This window comes from Ciconia boyciana, chromosome 12 (assembly GCF_034638445.1).
Source record: "Ciconia boyciana chromosome 12, ASM3463844v1, whole genome shotgun sequence".
NCBI classification, from domain to species: domain Eukaryota; kingdom Metazoa; phylum Chordata; class Aves; order Ciconiiformes; family Ciconiidae; genus Ciconia; species Ciconia boyciana.
In genome coordinates, this window is record NC_132945.1 from 63,283 (window position 1) to 85,217 (window position 21,935).

Below are 21,935 nucleotides of genomic sequence, written 5' to 3' on the forward strand. Positions count from 1 at the left end.
GTTTGAGTTTGAGAAGTGCAGTGTGGAAAAACAAATGAACTATCCTATTGCAGCTTTGAGGTTTTTTAGTCGAAATGCCAGTGAGTTAATTGCATACATATGTTGCTGCTGACTGGAATTTCTCTTGGAGATGTGGCACTGATTGTGGTTGTTTTTACATGTATCGAAGAAATGATGAACTTTTGTCACTTAAAGTAGGAAGCAGGAGGAAGATTAATAGCCAGGAGTTGTTTTCATATGGATGTGGAAAATGTGAACTACCAAACAATCTTTTATTTTAAAAAAATTTTTTATATTTTTGCACATACTTTCTTTTAGACTATCTGTATACAAATTATGCATATTTGTATCACATATGCATACAGGCTATCACTTTGAAAGTTGGATGTTATCTTTACTCCATCTTTTTTATTGTAGAAAAATACAGCGGTGACTTGGCCGATTCAAAAAATTAATCGTGTGGGACCTGATGCCATTGTTAGAAAAGAAGTTGAATATATATGGCTTTAGCCGTTTCCTTTACAAAACATGGAAGTTTGAAGATTTAAGTGCACCACAAGAGATGTGTGCTTTGTACAGTTACTAGTAACAAAGATAGGCTTGTAACTCAGTAACAAAGGTACATTAATTCAGATGTTAAGTTCTTTGCATTGTATTTTTGCATTTTGTACTTTATTAAATCCTTTTTTTAAAAGAATTTAAAAGGCAAAATTACGTTTGGACAAAACATGATATTTAAGTTGAGAAATGTGTGTAATATTTAACTTAATATTTAAGAACTGCAGTGTAAATGGTATTATGTATATTAAGAATTTAGTATTAGATCTAGCTTTTGCTGTTTGAACCTTTCCTAACCTTTTGTTTATTATGATGCTAGAATATAATTTGATTGTCCTCTCAGTCACGGTTCATTCAGCTGTATGGAAAACATTCTAACAGAAATACTTGTAACAAATTACTTCGAAAGCTCAAGTAGCAAAAATGTAGATATTTATGTACACATAATAATGAAAAATGCATCTTGCCTGAAATGTTTGAAATAAACTGTTACAGCATGTGATAAAAAGCTTGTCTCCCCAACCACAAAGGAGCGTGGGGTCACAATGACAGGCAAGGGGACCCCAGTAACACAGTCAGAGAAATGGTGACCCAGTGCAGGCTTCTCTGGGGGCTGTCATAGGAGAGCCATCAGCCCTGCGCTCTGGAGGTGACACCCATTGCGATGAGTCAACTAATGGTAAAGGCTGTCTGGACCGCCTCACAGGCTGAGGGGGTAAGGGGACACGGTTGGGGGATGCAAGGAAAGAGCATTTTGTGATTGCATATGACTTGGGCAGTCTGGGGAGGAACTGAAGGCATTGTAGGGGTCAGGGGAGAGAATAAAGGTTTCAAGATGATTTGTGAAGGAACCACCACGGGAAAATAGAGGGATAAGGGGGTAAAAGGGACAGGTTGCCTGTAAAGGGGTTGCTGATCAGTACGCTTGGGGGGCCCTGTCATGAACCTGGTCAGCGCACACCGTCCTGTCTTCACATTAAACTCCATTTCTAACTATTTTTGTGGGTGAAGGGCTCTCTAGGGACCTGTGTGTCTGTGGTGCAAGCAAGTGGAGGATATGCATATTGGTGCATGATTGCTAGCAAATATCAAACTGAACTAGCTGGCAAGAAGTTTAAGTGGCTAGGAAGCCATGTATATATGTGTACCTCTGGAGTGAAACAACTGGAAGAGTTGGCTACCAGACGGACCAGCAGGTCCAGGCCAATTGCTGGAGAGACTGTAAGGTCTGGGGGTCGACTGAGAGTGCTGGTTTCGGGGGGGTGTGTGTGTCTGTGGAGGATGTAACGGGAGACTGAGGAAGACAGAGGCACCACCAGCATTGCTGATGGGCTCAGCTTTGGCCAACGATGAGTCCGTCTGGAGCTGGCTGAAACTGGCTCTGTTTGACATGGGGGCAGCTCCTGGTCTCTTCTCACAGAATTCACCCCTGCAGCCCCCCAACTACCAAAATCTTGCCACGTAAACCCAATATATATGTATATATATATTTCCCACTAACAGACCTTCATCTTTATCAGCCAGAGAGGGGGACAAGATGAGGCCATTGGTACTGCTTGTTTTTGTGTGAGTGCTGAGTGTTCGTGTCTGTGTACATCAGTGTGGCTGGCCACGTGTGTGTGCTGTATATATGTGTGTGTTTGTGTGTGAAACCTGGGATTATGTGCTCAGCCTTGCTAATGGCTGGAACTGGGGGTATGCAGCTGCTCAGGGTTTCCTGAACAGAAACCGTAGTTATTTGGTACAGTATATGACGTGTATTTGACAAGTGATACTTAAGAATCTATAAGCAGCATGGGAAACAGGAAACAATGCTGGCAACTATAAATGTGTTTTAAAAGTCTTTATTAGGTTAGGCTTCAATGGCAACAGGTGTAAAGAGCAGTGGCCACAACTCTGCCCTGGGCCCCTCTTGTATTTGAGGTAGCAAGATAGAATCTGGTCGGTATCTCATTCGTTCTTTATTTCCTGACAGCATCAAGCTTCTTTTAGACAACTTCCTAAGTTCCTACTTACAGTTTTTAATCAGCAATTTCTTTAGTTCGACTGTTGCAAAGGAAACAGTTGAACAGTTGAGATAGGTGGTGAATTCAAGTCACTGAGCTTAAATGCTTTAAACATATAGAAAACTATTTTCCCTGATATGCCTACATAATAGAGGACTCCTTTATTTGAAGGACAACCATGTGATCCACTAAGAAGGGATAATATACTGAATGCTTGCCACACTGTAGGTGGAGAGGTAATGATAGCAAGTAGAAGTACTTAACTGGAAGTCAGAAATAAACTGAGACCAAATATGGTTTCAGACATAGAGTGGTACAGAGCAGAGACCTCAGCTTTCCAAGGATAGGGCATCTGAGCCTTTTCAGAGTGGTGGTACTGATTACATCTGGATCGCTGGCGTTGACAAAGGCAGTGACTGACAGGCTTGTTAGATCAAAATACTGACTGAAAAGAGATACTATCTGTACTGTAGTGATCCTGGCCTCCAGAATAGGATTGCAGAATTATTTAAAAAAAACATGACTGCAATTTGAGGACAAGTACTAATCAGTTTGTGTAGCTATGCCTTTTCTCATTGTTGAGAGCTGGCTTGCTCAGGGACAAGGGTCTGGATGATAGCCTGTGAACACATCTAGTAAATCTATAGTGATAATTGTGGGGCTATAGGTAGTTCCAGGGGTTGCAATAGGTATAGATTGGACTGTTCAGGGCTCTGAAGAAATGAGGGAGAGACCATAGTGCTGTTTTTGTAGCTGAATGATGGTATTACAAGTCTGATTTCTAATCTGGAGGGTGTTGGGAAGGGTGCTGTGTTAAAGTAGTGGTAGTTGCTGCTGCTGCTGCTTTCTCTTGCTTAGTTCTTCATTCCGCTATGTTTACTGGCTTAGGAGCAACGCACCACTTCTTTCTGAGGTGCCCTCTGTCAATGGACAGTGGGAAAACTTGGTCCTGTGCTGTAATATTTTTGTTGCTGTTTTTTGTTGTTGGATTTTTTGTTTGTTTGTTTTGGTGCTCCTGACCCAACAATGAGATGACCCTCATTGTTGGAGAATCTTAACCTTATGCATTTGGGAACAAATCCTACGATGTCCCAAGTCTGTGGATGCAGCGGAACAGTTAAGTTGCACAGATGGAGCGACTGGCTAAGGGTGGAGAGGCTTCGGTGCACTGACTTGTTTCCTAGGAGCTCTTTGTACAGAAGCGTACAGGGTTGTAGACGGGGGCTCTGGAGACTGCCTGCCTTATTTTCTGTCAACATGGCAGTTGATGCTAAAACAGGTTATCTAAGCTATTTGACAAAAGTTGCCTCTTCAGAAATGGGCTTTGTGTGCTGGATGTTTAAAGAAAATGGGGAAAAACTCCTTACTTTTCAAGAAGTTACAGTGTCTACATATTATATCTTCTTTTGTGGAAGATCTGTGATATACCTTGGTAGAAATGACTATAGTTGGTACAGACAGGACCTTCTGACTTTTAGTGCTTCCCTCACAAGATCCTAGATGGATATGAAGAGGAGATTTTTATAAAACACTGTGATTTAGTTTTTAAATAGTTTGAAGGTAACTAGAGATTTATTTCTTTTTCAGCAGATTTTTAATTCCCATCTCAAATATTTGAAAGATAATGGTGATCATTACATCACAGACCAAATATTTTCCACTGCTATGCAAGAGAGGGATGAGACAGCTAAATTTCCCTAGCTAGTGGCTTTCAACCAAAGGCTGACATGAATGAAAAAAAAGGCAAGAAACTCCAAGATGAGTCATAGAAGTGGGCGTTTCCATAGAGTGAGCTTTCATAACAGATCCACCAATCTATCACTAGCGACCAAAGAATAGTAAACCACAGCACAGGACTGGCAGAGAGCAGTCCCTCCAGATACACACCACTACTTCCTAACACGGGTTGTATCTGAGCCGCTTTCTTTGTAAGCGCGACAGAAGTGAGTATGCCAGCAGCAGTGACAGAAATTGTTCTTAGAATTAAATTTCTTTTTTATATTTTAAATAATTTTTGAATTCAGGATTATTTAGATTTGACTATGATCAAACTACTTTCTTGTTAAAATAAAATCTTACTTTCAGGAAAGGACAAATGAAGCGTATCATAAATTGCTTATATGATGCTAAATAACAGAAAACTAGAGATATATACGTGGAATTGGGACAATGCAACAAAATGGTGAAATCGGTTTATATGCAGATAAGATATATTATTTTCCAGCTAAGAAAGAGGTTAAAAAATTAAAAGCAAAACTTGTATAGTTGTCATTTACAAAAAAAAAAAAGGTTGAAAAATCTAAATGTGGAAGTAATAGTGATAGTGTTACCCAGATTATTTTATTAGTATTAAAAAAATAATAGTCTCTTTGAGTCCAGTTGATTTAATTTCCAGTTGGTAAGGAACATATTTTGCTTGTAGTTTAAATTAATATTTAAGTGTTTATAAGGGAATGTAAATTTGGTCCTCTAAAAATTGGTTTAAATGGATTACTTCTGGAAAATCATTTGTTGAAATAAAACCAATGGAGAAGTTAACAGTAAATTTGAAAACCTAAACAACCTCCTTTCTCTTCATCATACTTTCAAGGCTATTTCCAGTCTTAAGAACCTTTGGCTGGTCATTCTTATGAGATTTCCACTGGCAAAGGGGTTACAATTATTTACTAGAGGTGGAAAAACAGGCATGGTAAGTTTAACAAAAAAACATTCTTGTGACATTATGCTTAAAGAAATGATGACAACTTGGGAAAAAGAATGGAGACCTTTAAACTTGGACCAACAGAATCACGCTGTTTTTTGTCCAGTGCCAAAGCAGTACAGTGTCATAAATTTGAAAAAATGAGTCTTACCACAGGTATTATAAAGGGTTCCTTAGTTGCAATATTTTGTAAGCTGAGGGTGCAGTGTGTTGATAACCTGTTTTCTTTAAATCTTCTTTTATAATAAGTTTTTATATCCTTTGTTTTAGTTTTGGCAAGGTACAAGGTTATACATGAGACCTAATTAAAATCCATTCCAGATTAAGCTGATTAATACATCTATGTTGGCAAGTACTTGGGTTGTAAATACACTGCTATTAGTGCTGTGCGAGAAGAAATCACCTCAAATGAAAATAGAGAGTACTGTAATAATAATGACATCTAAGTATTTAGAGGGATACTCCTTGAATGCATAGTATTAAAGAATAGCAAGTATCTAAATCTAACCTAATCTAAGTCTAACCTAAACCTAACTAATCAACATTGCAATTTCCATTCAAATACAAGGAAACTGTTTTTATTCCTTATTGCATAAAGGACTTAGAATATGGTTGTTCTTTATTAAAAAATAGTGTTGGTTAACTCAAAACTTGGCCTTTTAGGTTTTTTTAGATGTGATTAGCATTTTCTTTAGTTAGCTTGATTTCCTAAGGAAACTCAGCTTTTGAGCAGCCCTCTGTGTGTGTTTGTGTTTGCATGTATGTGCATCGCAAAAAAAGCATGAACAAGTGAGAGTCATTACATTTGGCACTGTTTGGAGTAATTTTGAGACCATTAATGGTTATCGGTCAAGCTAGCCACCTTTGCTATGTACTTTTCTTGCTCACTTAAGAACCACCCAGTTGTAGCTGAAAAATCTTGATGTTCATATTCATCAGAAGAGATTTTCACTCAGATTGTGCTTCACCTGATATGAAAACTAGGACTATATTTTAGAATATTCTGTTTTTTTCCTTCTAAACCTTTTTTTTCCACTGTACAGTTAATGATGGGAGTAATTCCCTCTTAGCTGCTCTTAAGAGGTCACAAGGGAATTGAACAGAATATGAAAGATCTTTATTCTCAAAGCAAACAAAGCACACAAATAAAATTTCAATCTAAGATATTTACCTAAAATTGCTCATTTGAAAACATACATATTCTTAAAATACCTACCTTTAGTAGGTGCGTACTTTCCAGTGTCACTGGAAATGTGGGTTGAAGTTCATTGTATTCTGGATATATATCTACCATCTCCACCAGTATGTAAATTTACCACAGCCAAGTGAGATGTGTAACTAAAGAGCATAAATTAGAGTGCAGTTTTGTAGAATGTTACTGTTTGGCTTGCTTAAGGTAATTATCTATTACTGTGTGTTTCACAGATTAATAATCTCTCTTTCACTTTGAGACAATTTTAGGGTTATTGTTTTTGTTAAGCCAATAGGGACCTGTCTTAGAGATAATTTGACATCACTATGGTTTTGATTATCAAATTTTATCACTCTTCTAGACCTCTTGTTCTCTGAAATACTCCCATAGGCAACAGAAAACCACCATTTAATGTAGGGAAATAGTCAAGGAAGAAAGCTTTCTGAGATGAGTGGTATATTAGGGGCTATGATTTTCAGCATCTTATTACCTAAAACCAAAAGGATATGAAAACTCAGAATGAATAAGCTTTGACTTATGTCCACACTGGTGGTTCTTTCATTTTTCTTTTGTGGCTTATAATGCTTTGTAAAATGTCCATACTGTTTTTCAGAAAAAAAAGATAAGTTTTTCATTTTAAAGATGCTTTTAGTATGTAAGATTTTGCTTTTATGTTTATTATATTTGTTTTACATTACTAAATTAATATATTCATGCATGTCAGCATTCTGTTGTCATTATCTTGATTTCAGTATCTACTTTGTTCTGTGGAAAAGTTTAAAGTTCTATTTTTAGGAAGAAAATCAAATAAATAATAAAATGAACAATGTCAGAGATGTTCTTCTTCTAGCTACACTAGACACAACTTCCCCCCCCACCCCCCAAGACAGATTCCAGTACTTACTTTTAGTCCCTAGATTTGGCATTACTGTACATCAGGGGAGTTACACTTCTGTACAGTAAGGGAGCATTTCTCCCACTATTTGCTGTTTTGGTAGACCACAGTAACTAAATAAGAGCCACTGTCGTCTCTTGGGGAGATAGGAATCAGATTTTTAAAAAGCTTTTGAATACAAGTGTATTTGATAATGTCCTGTATATAAATAATTCATGTACTTGGTTGAGTGCTTATGCTCTTTTGAGGAAAATTTTGTCTTCTTTTAATGCTTGCTCATAGCCTGAAGGAGTGAAAGAGACATGAGAGGAGATGAAAAAGGTGCATGAAAGAGAGATAAATTTATTCTGTTACACTAGTGGCCAACACCCCCCCCCCCCCCCCCAATTATACTTTAGATGTTGGGGGTTTTTTTTAACACTTCTCTTTGCATGCATGAGGAGCTTATTAGGAAAGGACATCTTTGACTAATCTCTGTCCCAGTGCCAAAGTCGTGCCTATTTTGTGTCACAAAAATTCTCATAGGAATCCTGGGAAAGCTTTTCATGCACCTACAGCTTGTATCTACAGCATTTGTCAGAACATAAAGGTAACTGGCTATACTGTTAAAAGCAAAGGTATATTGAAAACTGGTGTCAATACTAGGTCTTTCTTCTGTGATTGCTGTTTAAATCCAGGGTCATGCTTCTCATGCCTCTTTGGACTACGTCTTTGCTGACAGAAGTCTCTGCAGTAGATGCAGCTTTGAAACTGCTCTTTCAGAAGTTTGGTACCTTTTCATTTTTCTGTCTTTCAGTCTTTCTTCTCTTTGTCTGTAGTTACATCTAAAAGAGGTGACTTTAACAAAAGCAAGATTTATCAAAATGAGAAAGTGGATGTAAAATAAATGGTTTCTTCAAGACTATTAAATCATTATTTTTCGTTACTCACGCTGGATCCTGCATGCTCACGTCTGCTGTTTTACAGAGGAGAGGAAAGTGGGACTTGCAGCTTTCTGAAAGTAGACCTCTAGCTAATTACTTTGGTAATCAATTTTCTCCAGTTACCTGCATTTATATCTAGGTCTTAGTTTAACATTTTATCTAAAACATGCACTGCTGTAGGTGCAATTCCTTTTAAAAACTATTTTTCAAAGGCTCCATGATGTCCATTCAGCCCTTCACAGGTCACTTGAATCTTCTAGTTTGTCAGGCCTCTCACTAGAATTCCTTTAACAATTTTTCTTCTGATACAAGAGAAGAATTATCTATCCTGACTTTCTGACAAAATGCAGTAATATCCATCCTTGATTTTGGAATTTTCAGTGCAGTGTACAGTAAACAGAGCCCAAGTTGATAATCATGTAGAACCTTTGTGCATCTTGTTATTGACCTTTACGTGTCTAGCAGCCAGCTTGCAGTAAACTTAACTTGTCGGTTCTGATAGTAAGCCCTTACTGAAAGAAGCTGAAATGGTTTGTGTTGCATTTTATGCACATTGAAACTCCACACAATTGTTCCTGATGTAGACAGGCTGTTCCTGCAGTAGAAGGCTGTAAAGACAGGTTTCTAGTGAAAGTGGTGGGTCACCCTTTTCTGTTTTATTATCTTTAAATATTACAGAAATACTCCATTAATTCCAGCTGTAAGTTTATTGTGTGGGAAGTGTAATTTTTTTTTTAGGTAGAGTAACTGGGGGAGGGAAAGAGAGTTTAATTTGTTATTAAAGAGACAACATAATTATATGCTTTATTATGATCAATTTTTACACAGTAATGTGAATGACTAGGGACCTCTACTGACTTGTAAACAAAATCACTGTAGTTGAGTATTTCGCAGAATTTGTCAAAAGCTAATTTTTTTTTTTTTTTTTTTTTTGAAGGAACCTCATGTTGGTGTTGTTTATGCCAGAACATAGTAAGCAAGGCAAATTAACTCCAGCCTCGTGTAAACTTTTAATTGGCCAACATGATGCAACTGAGTATAAATTCCAGGTGGCTTTGGAAATGAAAGAGAACTGAGCTCTCTGGCTGGAAGCTGAACGTGATGACGGCCTGGTCTATGGTAGGGAAGCTGAAAATGGAGAAGAGGCACTCCAGAGAAGACAGAAATGTGGAACAAGATGCTGGGGAATGCAGTGCTGAATCTGAGGAATGGACAAGCTCAGAAAGTGAACCTGAGCAACCATACTTCAGAAGCAGCTGTAGCAATACTCAGTGGAGAGAAAAGGAGGTTTCCACTAAACCACATCGGCCGCTCTGTCGATCCCCTTGTTTGGATCGCCCAAGTTTTTCACAGAGCAGTATCACACAAGACTTGAAGCTAGACGAATGCAAAACAAATTTGGACAAGGAATACCAAGCTAAAATGGATTTTGCTTTAAAGCTTGGGTATGCAGGAGATCAGATCCAGGCTGTACTGAATAAATTGGGAGCAGATGCGCTCATCAATGATGTTTTGGCAGAGCTTGTGAGACTTGGCAACAAAAGTGAATCAGAGGGACAGAGCAGTGCCAGCAGTACCACCAGTACTCTGGTGCCAAGAGGCCCTTGCCCAAAGGAAATAGCAAGCCCTGAATTGTCACTTGAAGATGAAGTTGTGGATAACAGTGATAACTTGAGGCCAATTGTCATTGATGGAAGCAATGTGGCTATGAGGTGGGTCTCCCTGTCACAACATTTGAAAAGAATAAATCGCTAAAATATTTATGAGAAAAATCAGTGTTGATGGCAAAGTCATTTTAAGTTGTGTAGTATATTTACACTGATAATACATATTTTTAATGGACTCTTTAGTCCAGGCTTTTAATTATGCTCTTATTCCTTTATATGTAATCCATATTCCAGTTCCCCTTCCCACCCTTTTCAAACCAAGTTCTCCCCTCAAATCTTTTATTCTAGCAATCTAGCTGGAGTGTGCTTTTGTGTGGATGGGTTTAATTTTCTTAAGTCCTTGAACAATGTTGAAAATTATTTTTCTTTAACGTCCAGAGGCAACCAAATAGGGGAGGAAAATTTGGTTCTTTCTAAAATGACATCCAGTGTATGCTGATGATATGCAGTGGACTTCAGGGTATTTGAGCTCCTGCTGATCAAGCCTGCTCAGAATTTAAAGCAATTTAGCTGTGTCAGTACAGGCATATGCATGAGCTGAACATGCTGACTCACACAGCTATGGTGCTTGTAATTTCAGATGTGTGTACACACATGTACTTGGCTGCTTGGGTCAACACTAACTCAAGAGATATCTGTCCCGTGCCACTTTCGAGCATGTCTGTAGAGTACACAGTTCAGCTAGCCAGTGATTTGTTTATCATTGAGAAAGTATGATTTTCTGTGAGGGAGTTCTTTAAACAGTCTGTTCAGTGATCAGTGATACCAAGAGTTCTTCAGGTAATGTTTGCACAATAGATTTCCTTTGGTATCAGCTTTCTGCTCTAAAAGAATTTGTGATCTGAATTATTTTTTTTTTCAATGTATTAAGAAAATTCAGATTTTTACAGGTGTATTGAGTACTCTGAGTTTTGAAATACATAAACCCTCCAGATCCTCTAAGAATATTTTATATACAGGATTTTCCAGTGCCAAGTTGTGGTTACATCAGTCCAAAAGATGTGTCTGTAAAGCAACATCACCAATATTGGATTTAACTTTTTTCTTTCCTTTTTTTCTGTGCCTGTTGAATTTACAGTCTCTGTACTGCTTGAGTTGCTCCTGAGCATAATGTGGCAGCAACTGGAGAAAAGTGTGCGTGTACTCTTACTATTGCATAACTTAGAACTGATGCTCTATTTATAGAATCGTAGATTATCTCAAGTTGGAAGGGACCCATAGGGATCATCGAGTCCAATTCATAACAAAATGCATATGCATCTGAAAATTTAGAAGGATATTAAATTCTGTACAATCTGAAAAGTAAAAAAATCTAAAGAAAAATGTTTTAGCAACATTGTGTCTTCTGTATTCATTATTTAAGTTGCAAGGATTTGGACTACGCTGGTGATCCATAGGCCTTAGTTACACAGATGGTATTAGATCTGTCTGCCTTTGGTCTGTTTCAGTGTTACTTTATATGTAACATTGTGAGCCCAGGAAGAGCATGCATCTTGCTACAGTCCAGTAATCTGTGATGTTGTTCTATAATAATAATAATAACAACAACAACAACATTGAAGTAAAATTCTGAATGATAGTCCATAGAATAATGCTAAAGACAATTTTAATACGATGCAAATCTCTTAATTATGCAGCATCTGCTCTACAGACTGAGAATATCTGAAAAGTGCAAGGGTTCTACACTTCTCATGCTTAAAAATACTGCAATTACTGATGATGCAAATGGAGGCCTTGCCTTTACGGTAAAATGTGTATGTTGTAACTGAAAGGTGGCTATATATGGAAAATGGAACCATTTCCATTTTCAGTATTGACATTTTCTTGAAGCAAACTGTTTTGGGGGATGCTACGCAGAACTAACAGCTTGGAAGAGGATGGTGCAGCAGCTGCATGCCACTTTGTGTAGAGTCAAATGCCAGCTGCTTTAAGTAGTGGGAGGAGTACCTAGCGTTACACAGCACCACAAAGCCTCCTTAATTACAGCCAGCTGCGCGGACTGCCCACGCACTTCAGGGCTGCTATAGCAGAGTCCTCTCCTGCGTTTCTTGCCAGCACTGCTACCTAGGCCCCTTGTGGTTTTTTCCTAATAGGGAGCATCACTGGTGCGCATGGCCTCCCCTGCCCTTACGGCTTTCTGTAACCCTCCCTGAGCTGGCCACTTTTTCGTGGTGAGGATCTCACTCCTCAATACGGCATCACTGATGTGATTCAGTTAGCACCTGTTGCAGTGGATGGAATGATTTAAAGAAATTAATTTTCTTCACAAATTAATATAGAAGTCTTTTCAGAAATAATGACTGGTAGGTACCAAACTAACTGGGCAGCATCACTCCTATCACAATTGATGAGAAATTGCAGCTGTGTTGAGAAAGGGGAGAAAACAATTGAATTAATACATTTTGAAGAGTGTGCATCAAGGAGCATAGCATTGGTTTACTAGTCGACCATTTTCAAACGCAATTTTGGTAGTAGTTCACTTTGCTAGCCAAACTGAAGTGTAACAAAAAGTTGGTTTTGTTTGTTTTTTGGGTTTTGTGTTTGGTGTTTTGTGTTTTTTGGATTTTTTTAGTAAAAAGGGCATACTAATTTTTTTTTTCCTCAAGTAGTTCCAATATTAATTGAAAAGAACCAGAACCCTTAGTTTTTATTATTCAATTATGTGGTGTAGCAGTAATATATGCACTGTTTTTCAGACAAAGAAAATGTTGGCTTGAATCTAAATATGAAATCCAGCCATAATGCAAAGATCTGTGTCTCTCTCTTACCTGTGTAGACGAACTACTAAGGATATTTTAATTAAATGTCATCTTGTTCTTATATGTGTGCTTATGTATTATTCAGGCATTCCCTAAACTGTTTCCTGAGAGGATTTAAATCCTGATTCTTTAGTTCACTCTATGTTTAGCAAATCAGGATAGTCTACCTCATGGGTGCACCTGAATAAGATTCTACTTAGTTTCTATCAAACCTCTAAAGAATTTATTTTTTTCCTTTGCGGAAACATCTTAGGTCATTTTAAAAATTAAACCCCTTTATCTGAATTGTGTGCTGTTTTGTGTTTCAGAAAACAAATTTGTGATGGGGGCAGGGCTTAAACAACTTTGAGAGAGTTATTTCTTTCCCTTAAAAAGTCCTAATAAGAAATGAAGAACATTTAGTATTAGAGAAACATATTTTTTAATCTAGATGTTTAAAAGCACCTATCACCCATGATAGCCAGCATTGTTAGCTCATTCCTTTTTTGTCATTGATAACTTTTTATGGTACTATTTAAGGTAAGCTCAATTTGTTGGGGAAAGTGGTATTTTTCATTAGCTCAGCTAATAAAATGAAAAAGCAGGAAAACTTCATGTTTATTTGTTTTTGCTTTTGGGATAGTGAAATGTCACCATTTCTAGAGTTTTAAGTAGCAGTGCTGCTGTAATCTGATGGCTGAATAGCTCTGGACAATTGTCTTTTTCCAACTATGTAAGCTGGTCTAATAAAAAGGTTTACCTATCTTCACAGACTTTGTTTCTCTTATATCCTTAAGATCATGGCAGCTTTAGAAGAAACAAAAAACCAAACCAACCACCAAAACCACCACACAAAAACCAAAATCAAATGTAACTTTTGTCCTTGCTGTTTCTACAACTTTTGCATGTTCTTCAGCCATGGGAATAAAGAAGGATTTTCCTGTCGGGGAATTCAACTAGCTGTTGATTGGTTTCTGGAAAAAGGACATAAAGATATCACTGTGTTTGTACCTGCGTGGAGAAAAGAACAGTCTCGACCTGATGCACCAATTACAGGTAACAGATCACGATTTTCTTTGACCGCTTGGTTAAAAAGAAAAAAGAAGTATTGCGTTAAGACACAAGCATGTCATCTTTCTGATGGATACTACGTACTGGGCTGTGGATGTGATGTTGCATGATGATATTGCACTCAACTGTTCGTTTGAAAACACAATTTCACTGGTGAGGAAACAAGCATTTAAGTAGCTGCACCTGTAAACAATGCTGTTTTTTTGTAACATTACTGGATCATTTCAACATTTTTGAGAAGCAGTAGTCATAATTTTCCCATTAGGAAACATTGTTAAGCATATACGAACCGATTCTTAGTTGCCAGGTGAGTATAAAATAAGTAGTATCACACCAGGGACTCATGTAAGTAGCATTATCTTGAACACTGAAGAGGCAGCATGTGTTTTGACCCATAGAAGGTACTTTTAGGCTAACAAGAAGGTTATTGTAATACAGTAACAACCGAGTTTTTGATGTGTTCAGGAAGATTGAGTAAAGGTACATGGTTGTTTACAGAGGAGTAGAGTGGTTATGAAGCTTAAATACTGAATATTTACCCAGTGCTTTGAAACCTCAGAAATGGCACTCTGCATCTAGGTATTTTTTAATGATAATGGGGACCATATATGAACATAATTACAAAACGCTTTGTCAGAAAAGAGGGCAAGAAGTTTCATATTTCAAAGGCTGCATTTATTTCTTTTAAAACTTTTTTAAAAGCAGCTCAACTAAAATTATTTTACAGATCAAGAAATCTTACGTAAATTGGAGAAAGAAAAAATTCTTGTTTTCACCCCATCTCGAAGAGTTCAGGGAAGAAGAGTAGTTTGCTATGATGATCGATTCATAGTAAAACTTGCTTTCGACTCAGATGGCATCATTGTATCAAATGACAACTATCGGGATCTTCAAAATGAAAAACCAGAATGGAAGAAGTTCATAGAGGAGCGGCTGCTAATGTATTCTTTTGTGAATGACAAGTATGTTGTTTTTTTCTTCAAAAGTAAGGGAATTTGCTAATTCAGAATCCCCAGAAAAAATTGAAATTCACATTTCATTTCTTTCCCCTTAGATTTATGCCTCCCGATGATCCTTTAGGACGCCATGGTCCAAGCCTTGAAAATTTCTTAAGGAAAAGGCCAGTTATTCCTGAACATAAGAAACAACCGTGTCCTTATGGTAAGTGCTGAAGTCAGATTGGTTTGTTGTATTCAAAGGTAGGTGAAGCAAGCAGTTAATTAACATCTTGTCATTACTGGGGGGGGGGGGGGGGGGAAGCCATTTTTCATGTTGCCATCCAAGCACTATATCCATGTTTATACCCTTCATACACATATTAATAAAAACAATGTAGCAGAAAGTTAAGGATTACCAGATATACCTTGTGGATAACACAGCTTTTTGCTATTTTCTTCTGGTTTGTATTCGAGGAAGGAGATTCATAACTATACAAACTGTGTTAGAGCTGGGGTGTTTTTTTTATATAGCATTATGTTGTCAGTATTGAAATCATGAGCCAGTAGGAAGAAAAGTTGATGTGTCTTGCTTTGATGCAGTGATGTGGATACAGGTAGCAGAGTCTGTGACTGCCTGTATATACAATATATATAACTATTCCTTAGGGGGTTAATATAGAAATACTACTATTGAGAAGTCATGAAAGATAGCAGCTGGTGATGTTGATTAGTTTTTGGTTTATTTAACCTGAAAACACTTTTCTTCCAGGTAAAAAGTGCACCTATGGGCACAAATGTAAATATTACCACCCAGAACGGGCAAACCAGCCTCAAAGGTCAGTAGCGGATGAGCTTCGAATAAGTGCCAAATTATCTGCTGTGAAAACTATGAGTGAGGGAGCCTTGGCCAAATGTGGCACAGGGCCATCCAGCTCCAAAGGAGAAATCAGTTCTGAAGTGAAACGCATTGCCCCAAAACGTCAGTCAGATCCAAGCATTAGATCAGTAGCTGTGGAACCTGAGGAAAAGTTATCAGTAGCCCGGAAGTCCGAGGCCAGCTCTGTCCCGTCTCTGGTTTCTGCATTAAGTGTACCAACGCTCCCTCCACCAAAAAGCCATGCAGCTGGTGCATTAAATACGCGTTCTGCAAGCAGTCCGGTGCCAGGTTCCTCACAGTTCATGCATCAGAAATCCTCACTGGAACATATGTCCAGTGTGCAATATCCTCCTATACTAGTCACCAATAGCCATGGCACCTCAGTTAGCTATACTGACCAGTATCCCAAATATGAATCATTGGGGGACCATGGCTATTATTCCTTACTCAGTGATTTCTCCAACTTGAGCCTAAGTAGTATCCGTAACACAGATTATTACGGGGCTGATATGGACCAGGGGATGTATTCTAGAAACTCAAGCCCCTGTCCTGACAATTGCTTAAGCCATACAAGTAATGATTCTTATTCCTCTTACAATGACTTGTATCTGGGTGTAGCAGATGCCAGTCCAGAAGACAATGTGAAGATCCACAGACTGCCATCGCAAAATCGTCTTCAGCCTTTTTCCCATGGTTACCATGAAGCCTTAAATAGAGTTCAGAGTTATGGAACTGAAGAGCCTAAGCAATCCCTTCGCAAACAGTCAGTTTCCCACTTAGGCCTACATGCCCAGCATCCAGTTGTTGGAGCACGGTCCAGTTGTCCAGGAGAATACCCTGTGCCTCAAAACGTTCATCCATCAACTGCGCAACCAAGCCGTGCCTTGGTCATGACAAGAATGGACAGTATTTCTGACTCACGGCTTTATGAAAGTAACCCTACAAGGCAGAGAAGACCACCTCTCTGTCGAGAGCAGCATGCTAGTTGGGATCCACTACCATGTGCATCAGACTCTTATGCTTACCACTCGTACCCATTGAGTAACAACCTCATGCAGCCTTGTTATGAACCTGTCATGGTAAGAAGCATGCCTGAGAAGATGGAGCAACTCTGGAGGAATCCCTGGATTGGGATATGTGGTGAGCCACGGGAACCACATATCATCCCAGAACATCAGTATCAAACATACAAGAACCTCTGCAATATTTTCCCTCCAAGCATTGTCCTTTCTGTGATGGAAAAGAATCCCCACATGACAGATGCACAACAGCTGGCAGCTATGATTGTTGCCAAATTAAGAACAGGGCGTTAAAGCATTACAGCCTCTTTTGGATAAATTAAACTATAGGACCTGGAGGAAAACTTAAATGAAGAAGGAAGGGGCCAATCTCTTGTAAATATTTTCTACTAAGATAGTATAAAATTCTGTACACAGTAGCAATCATATATATGCTGAGGCACTATATAAGAGTTGATTGTATTGTAAATTTTAAGATTTTAAATATAGGGATTTTTAATAGTATTTTATAGGAAATGCATACCTTGCTGCATGGATAGCTCATTAAGAACTACAATGTCACGTTCAGTGTCTCAAAGCTGTTACTACAAAATTGTTAGCAATTATATTGCATGTAGTAGTGTACACTTTCAATTTGCTTATAAATACCTAATCGGCCTTTAAAAGTATGCGCTATACACACCCAGATGACTTTTAGGGTTTCAGCTTTGTCATTTGACACTGCCTACTGGCATATTAAACATTGAAGAAAAAGTAAACTTGAAAAAAAAATTAAAATACTCAATTTGTAAAAGGAAAAACTGATCTCAGCTTTTGAATGTCAGTATTGTTGTTGGTACTTAAATTTCAGACCTGTTCCCCAAGAGTTGGAGTATCTAGTACATTGTCCAATACGTTGGCTCAATCCAGCAGAAGCCAAATACTTTATTAAATTAGGACCAAAACATTAAGGAGTGTGAAGGTGTGAGCGCCATTCAATAAACTAGAAGAAGTTTAACTGTAGCATCTCTCTTCAGAACCGCCTCTCAACTGTGCAGTAAGCAGCGGCTGGCCCAGATGACTAGACAAGCTGAAAGTAAATTGTCAGTTTTATGTAACGTGGATTACTCAACCTGAAGCAGTGGAAACTGGATGTTAACATGGCTGTTCATCAGTAACTACAGCCCTTCCTCTGGGGGCAAGGACAGTGTCTGAATAAGCCTAGCATTCGGGATGGCTGTTACCAGATCAACTTGAGAAGGGGGTGGAGGGGGAAGGCTGCTTCTTGAAAAGAGATGCTACAGTTTGGGTTTGTGGCAAAGCTGGCCTGGTTTTTTTTGCTCTTCAGATCCACGCAAAGGTGTGCATTTGCCTCATGAAGGCTTTTAGAGTTCCTGTTTCAACAGGTGACATAATTTTGTGTGGCATTGTTTGCGCAACTGGTATCTTGCTCAGGGTGGGAACCTTTGTAGCTAAATGTCTCCAAAAGAGGCGTTTATTGTTTTTTAAGCTGCACTGACTGGACGCCCTTTTTTGAATCCATTGTATATTTCAACATTTCAAACCATTACTAACTCGATACGTCTCGAGCTAGGACTTGTTGACTTCTACTGTAGTTTTTTTCATGAAAGTTGAGAAGGCCTGGTTTATGGCCTTTTGTTTCTTCATGAGAAGGTGTGACACTGCCTAAATGTTTCTTACTGTGAAACACACGGAACGTGAGGCTGCAGTCAGGGTTGTTTCTGGTGTTTTGATAATGGCTTGCATGCTGCTTTCTAGTTATCTGTTTGTCTGAGGAACAAAGTTATATCATTTCCTCCACTTGTGTTACTGCAATGGTTGCTTTGATTCAAAATATCTCGTGGGCTCTTTATCATGTGCAAAATATGTTCCTGTCATATTAAAAAAAACCAACCAACCAAACCAACAACTAACCAAAATTACAGGTGCAACTACAGTTAATTTACTGATACTGGACAACCGTATCATTTCACACAGGATAAATATTCTCGTGTTGGTAAAAGGTAACATACGTAATGACCATGTCATTATGTATTTAAAATGAGTTAACTTGAAGGTGATTTAGTATTTACACTTGGTGTTTAAAAATAACTTAAGTTTTAATTAGTTGTTTATTGTCTCTGTTAATGGGAAAAAAATAAATCTTCAGACATTTATAACAGTTGGGGAAAATAGATTTAACTCTTAACCAGTTTTCAAAAACATTTCTTACTAACCAGCATTTTATATTTTTAATTTGCAATTAATTCTTATTCTCTTCTCTTGCATGGTATAAGCAGCTGAGAGCAATGCCTCAAATAACCAGAAATGACCTTTTGTTTGTTGATACAAATTGTATCTCTTTTTCTTGATTGTATAAAAACTGTGTATAAAAAAAAAAATAATCTCTAGATTAACTTCAGTATTACATTTTCACCACAATGTTTGTGACACCATGTGTCACAGGGAAGTAGCCCATGAGTAATTATGGATCTTTTTTATTTAAAATGGGCACTTGTAGTTTATAGACAAACAAGGACAACTTTTCAGAACCAGTTTATTATGTGCACAGATACTGTGTGTACACCTCAAAGCATTACATAGTTATCTTTAGTCTATTTATTACACAGATACATTCTTGCACTAAACTTTATGTAAAAATGTTGCTGTTAACTCATCTGCATGTGTTTAAACTGTAACAATATAACTGCTATAGACCCTGCTTTATTCTTAATGGATTAATTTATAAATTATTTAGGTATAAAATGAAGTTTATTGTGCACTCACATTTTCCATCTTGCATGGAATTAAATATTTGTATGTAGAAAAATGTTTGTTCCCCTTTTCTCCAGTTATAAAGATAAGCTATTTTAAGAGAGGTTTAGTAGGTGTTTTTGATGTTTTCTAATGTAGAAAACCGAGCAGAAATTTCTGTATGAAGTGTTGGGTGGTTTATGGAGATTTGTAGGATTTGTGTAGTCATTTTTATTTTCACTAACTTTTGTCTTACTGATAGAATAATTCCTTTTTAAACAACGGGAATGCTATGCCAATACAAACGCAGCACACTATTTCCCTAAGGCACTTTGAAGGCAAATTGTCTTTTTCCAAGAAGCTATTAGCATCTCTCATGCGTGGAGTTACAGAATGGGCAGTGTAGCCTTGTGGAAATAATTTGCAAGTTTTGTGCTTGTTTAGTCCTCCTTAGAGATAACGAAACTTTTGTATGTGATGTCGTCTTTCCTCATCAACTACTTTAAGTGATAATCCAGTCATCCGCATCTGTTTTCAGGTATGTTTACAAGCCAATTCAAAACACTGACACGTTCATTAATCTTCAGCGCATAAGCTTAGATTTCTTCCTACATGGAAGAGTTGATCTTACTAACACCTGATCATAACTGTCTATATTGTAAATATAAGACTTTGTATAAATGCTCTTTTTGAGAGCATGGTATTTAAATGTTTTTAAAAGTATAAGAGAACAGTTCTAGAAACTATATTTTAATAAAATCCATGAAATTACAATTCTAGATGAGAGGAAAAAAAAAAAGTGGGAAGGTAAAATCCTGGCCTGCTGCAATCAGTGAGAGTGAAGCAGTAGACTTTAGTGCTTTACTGGGGCCAGAGCATGCTCTGGGAGTTCTGATTTACTGATCTTTCATCTTTAGCTATATTACTTTCACATAATTTGTCACTTAAGAGTAACCTTAAATTCATGAATCAAAAATCAAATGCTTTATGGGATGTCAGTCTAAGTTATTTAATGTTTTTTGTAAGAATTACATGTCACTAATATATTAAATTGTACATATATAGATGATTTCACTACTGTTAGTCCTGTTGTTGTTGTATTGAGCTGCAGTAGTTGGCTTTATTCACTTGTAGAATTAAACATTACTGTTTAATTGTGGTAAAATTTTATAAATCTCTTTGGGTTTTTTTTGGTTGACCCAAATATAATGTAAGTCTTAATGACAAAATGAGTGAAAATGGATGTTCAACCAGTACGTGGTATTCGTAAATCTCTGTAGTAATAAGCGTGCACTGCTCTAGTTGCTGCTGCATGTAATTCATTCACTAGCATGAGTCTGTTTTAGCTTTTGTAAAAATGCTTTAACTGTAAACTTAAAAACAGAAGGTGTGGGTGTGGTTGCTTAGAACAAGCAGAAGGATCCTCAGTAAAAAAACAAACCAAACCACACCATCTACCTAGGTGAATTTCCCCCCTACATACTTTTAATGCCAGTTTGCCTCAAATCGTGAATTTTGGCATTTTGAAATTCTTAATGATAAAATCAGAACACGCAAAGAATCTGTCCAAATAATTCAGTTAAAAAATACTTGGTGACATGCACATATACCTGTGATGTATACCAAACCACAAACGGAACATTTCAAGGGACATATTTTGACTATAGTAATTTTTTGAACTCCATGCTCAAGAGAAGGAACATGCATCATTTCTGTGAGACTTTGCTCCACAGAGTTGAAATATTACCTTATCTTGACTTGCCAAAAGTTCACCTGAAGCATTAGTACTACAGGCCGCAGTCAGATCATTAGATCTGTCACTATTATTTCTACGGTGAGTGTTCAGCTTTAATACTCCTCTAACGTGCCCAGAGCTTGTGTGTGACAGAGCCCTTACTAACTGTATTTCTTGCAATATTTCGACTGGAAAAACACAAGTGCGCTGTCACTTACATTATTCTCATGCCAGTGTTTGGTTAGCCTTTGAAGAGCCATTATACGATATCTATGATTTTGGTCTGTGGTATTAAAGTTTGTAAATGTATTAAAAGAACTGAGAGAAGAATCTAAAAGAAATATAGGCTGTTCCCCCCCTGCTCTGTGTAAAAGGTTTGCACAATTATTTAATAATATGAAACCTGTTATACTTTATATATATATATAAAAATTTGCGTATTTAATAAAACTGAGAGCCATTGGATTATTTGTTTCTAGCTTTTTATTTTGTAACCGTTTTTAGGCAAGAGCCCCAAAAAGCTGTTTTGTCCAAAACAACTGTTGTAGTCTGTCCAAATTATTTCTCAGTATTTTTAGCTGATTTACTAAAAAATACACAGATTCTGAAATACATAATGCTCAGATTTTCCATCTGTGCTTAAATCTGTGAAAGAACAGGACAAGAGTTTTACTTTTCTTTAAAAAGCAGAGGAAGAAGTACTATTTAGGTCCTGCTGTCTTGTCAGAATAACATCCTTTGTCAGTCTCTGTATTACACAAATTTTCTTTCACTATTTAAACAGTTAATCATCTCCCGTACTATGGGGGAGGTGACACAATGTCATTTATCGCCTATTACTGCCATTGCTTTGACTCAAACTGCTTTAGCTTGTTGGAGGGC

At 37.5% G+C, this 21,935-nt stretch overlaps 1 protein-coding gene across 2 annotated transcripts in view; it reads left to right on the forward strand.

Annotated features, from left to right (window-relative positions):
• ZC3H12B (zinc finger CCCH-type containing 12B) overlaps positions 1-21,505 on the forward strand; it is a 34,602-nt gene extending 13,097 nt beyond the window's left edge. For both annotated transcript variants that reach the window (XM_072876563.1, XM_072876564.1), the window contains exons 2-6: positions 9,213-9,987; positions 13,597-13,736; positions 14,479-14,713; positions 14,806-14,912; positions 15,459-21,505. In XM_072876563.1, the coding sequence (XP_072732664.1) occupies positions 9,377-9,987; positions 13,597-13,736; positions 14,479-14,713; positions 14,806-14,912; positions 15,459-16,879 (2,514 nt within the window). In that variant the 5' untranslated portion in view covers positions 9,213-9,376 and the 3' untranslated portion in view covers positions 16,880-21,505. The remainder of the gene's footprint in view (positions 1-9,212; positions 9,988-13,596; positions 13,737-14,478; positions 14,714-14,805; positions 14,913-15,458) is intronic.
• Positions 21,506-21,935: the final 430 nt, after the last annotated feature.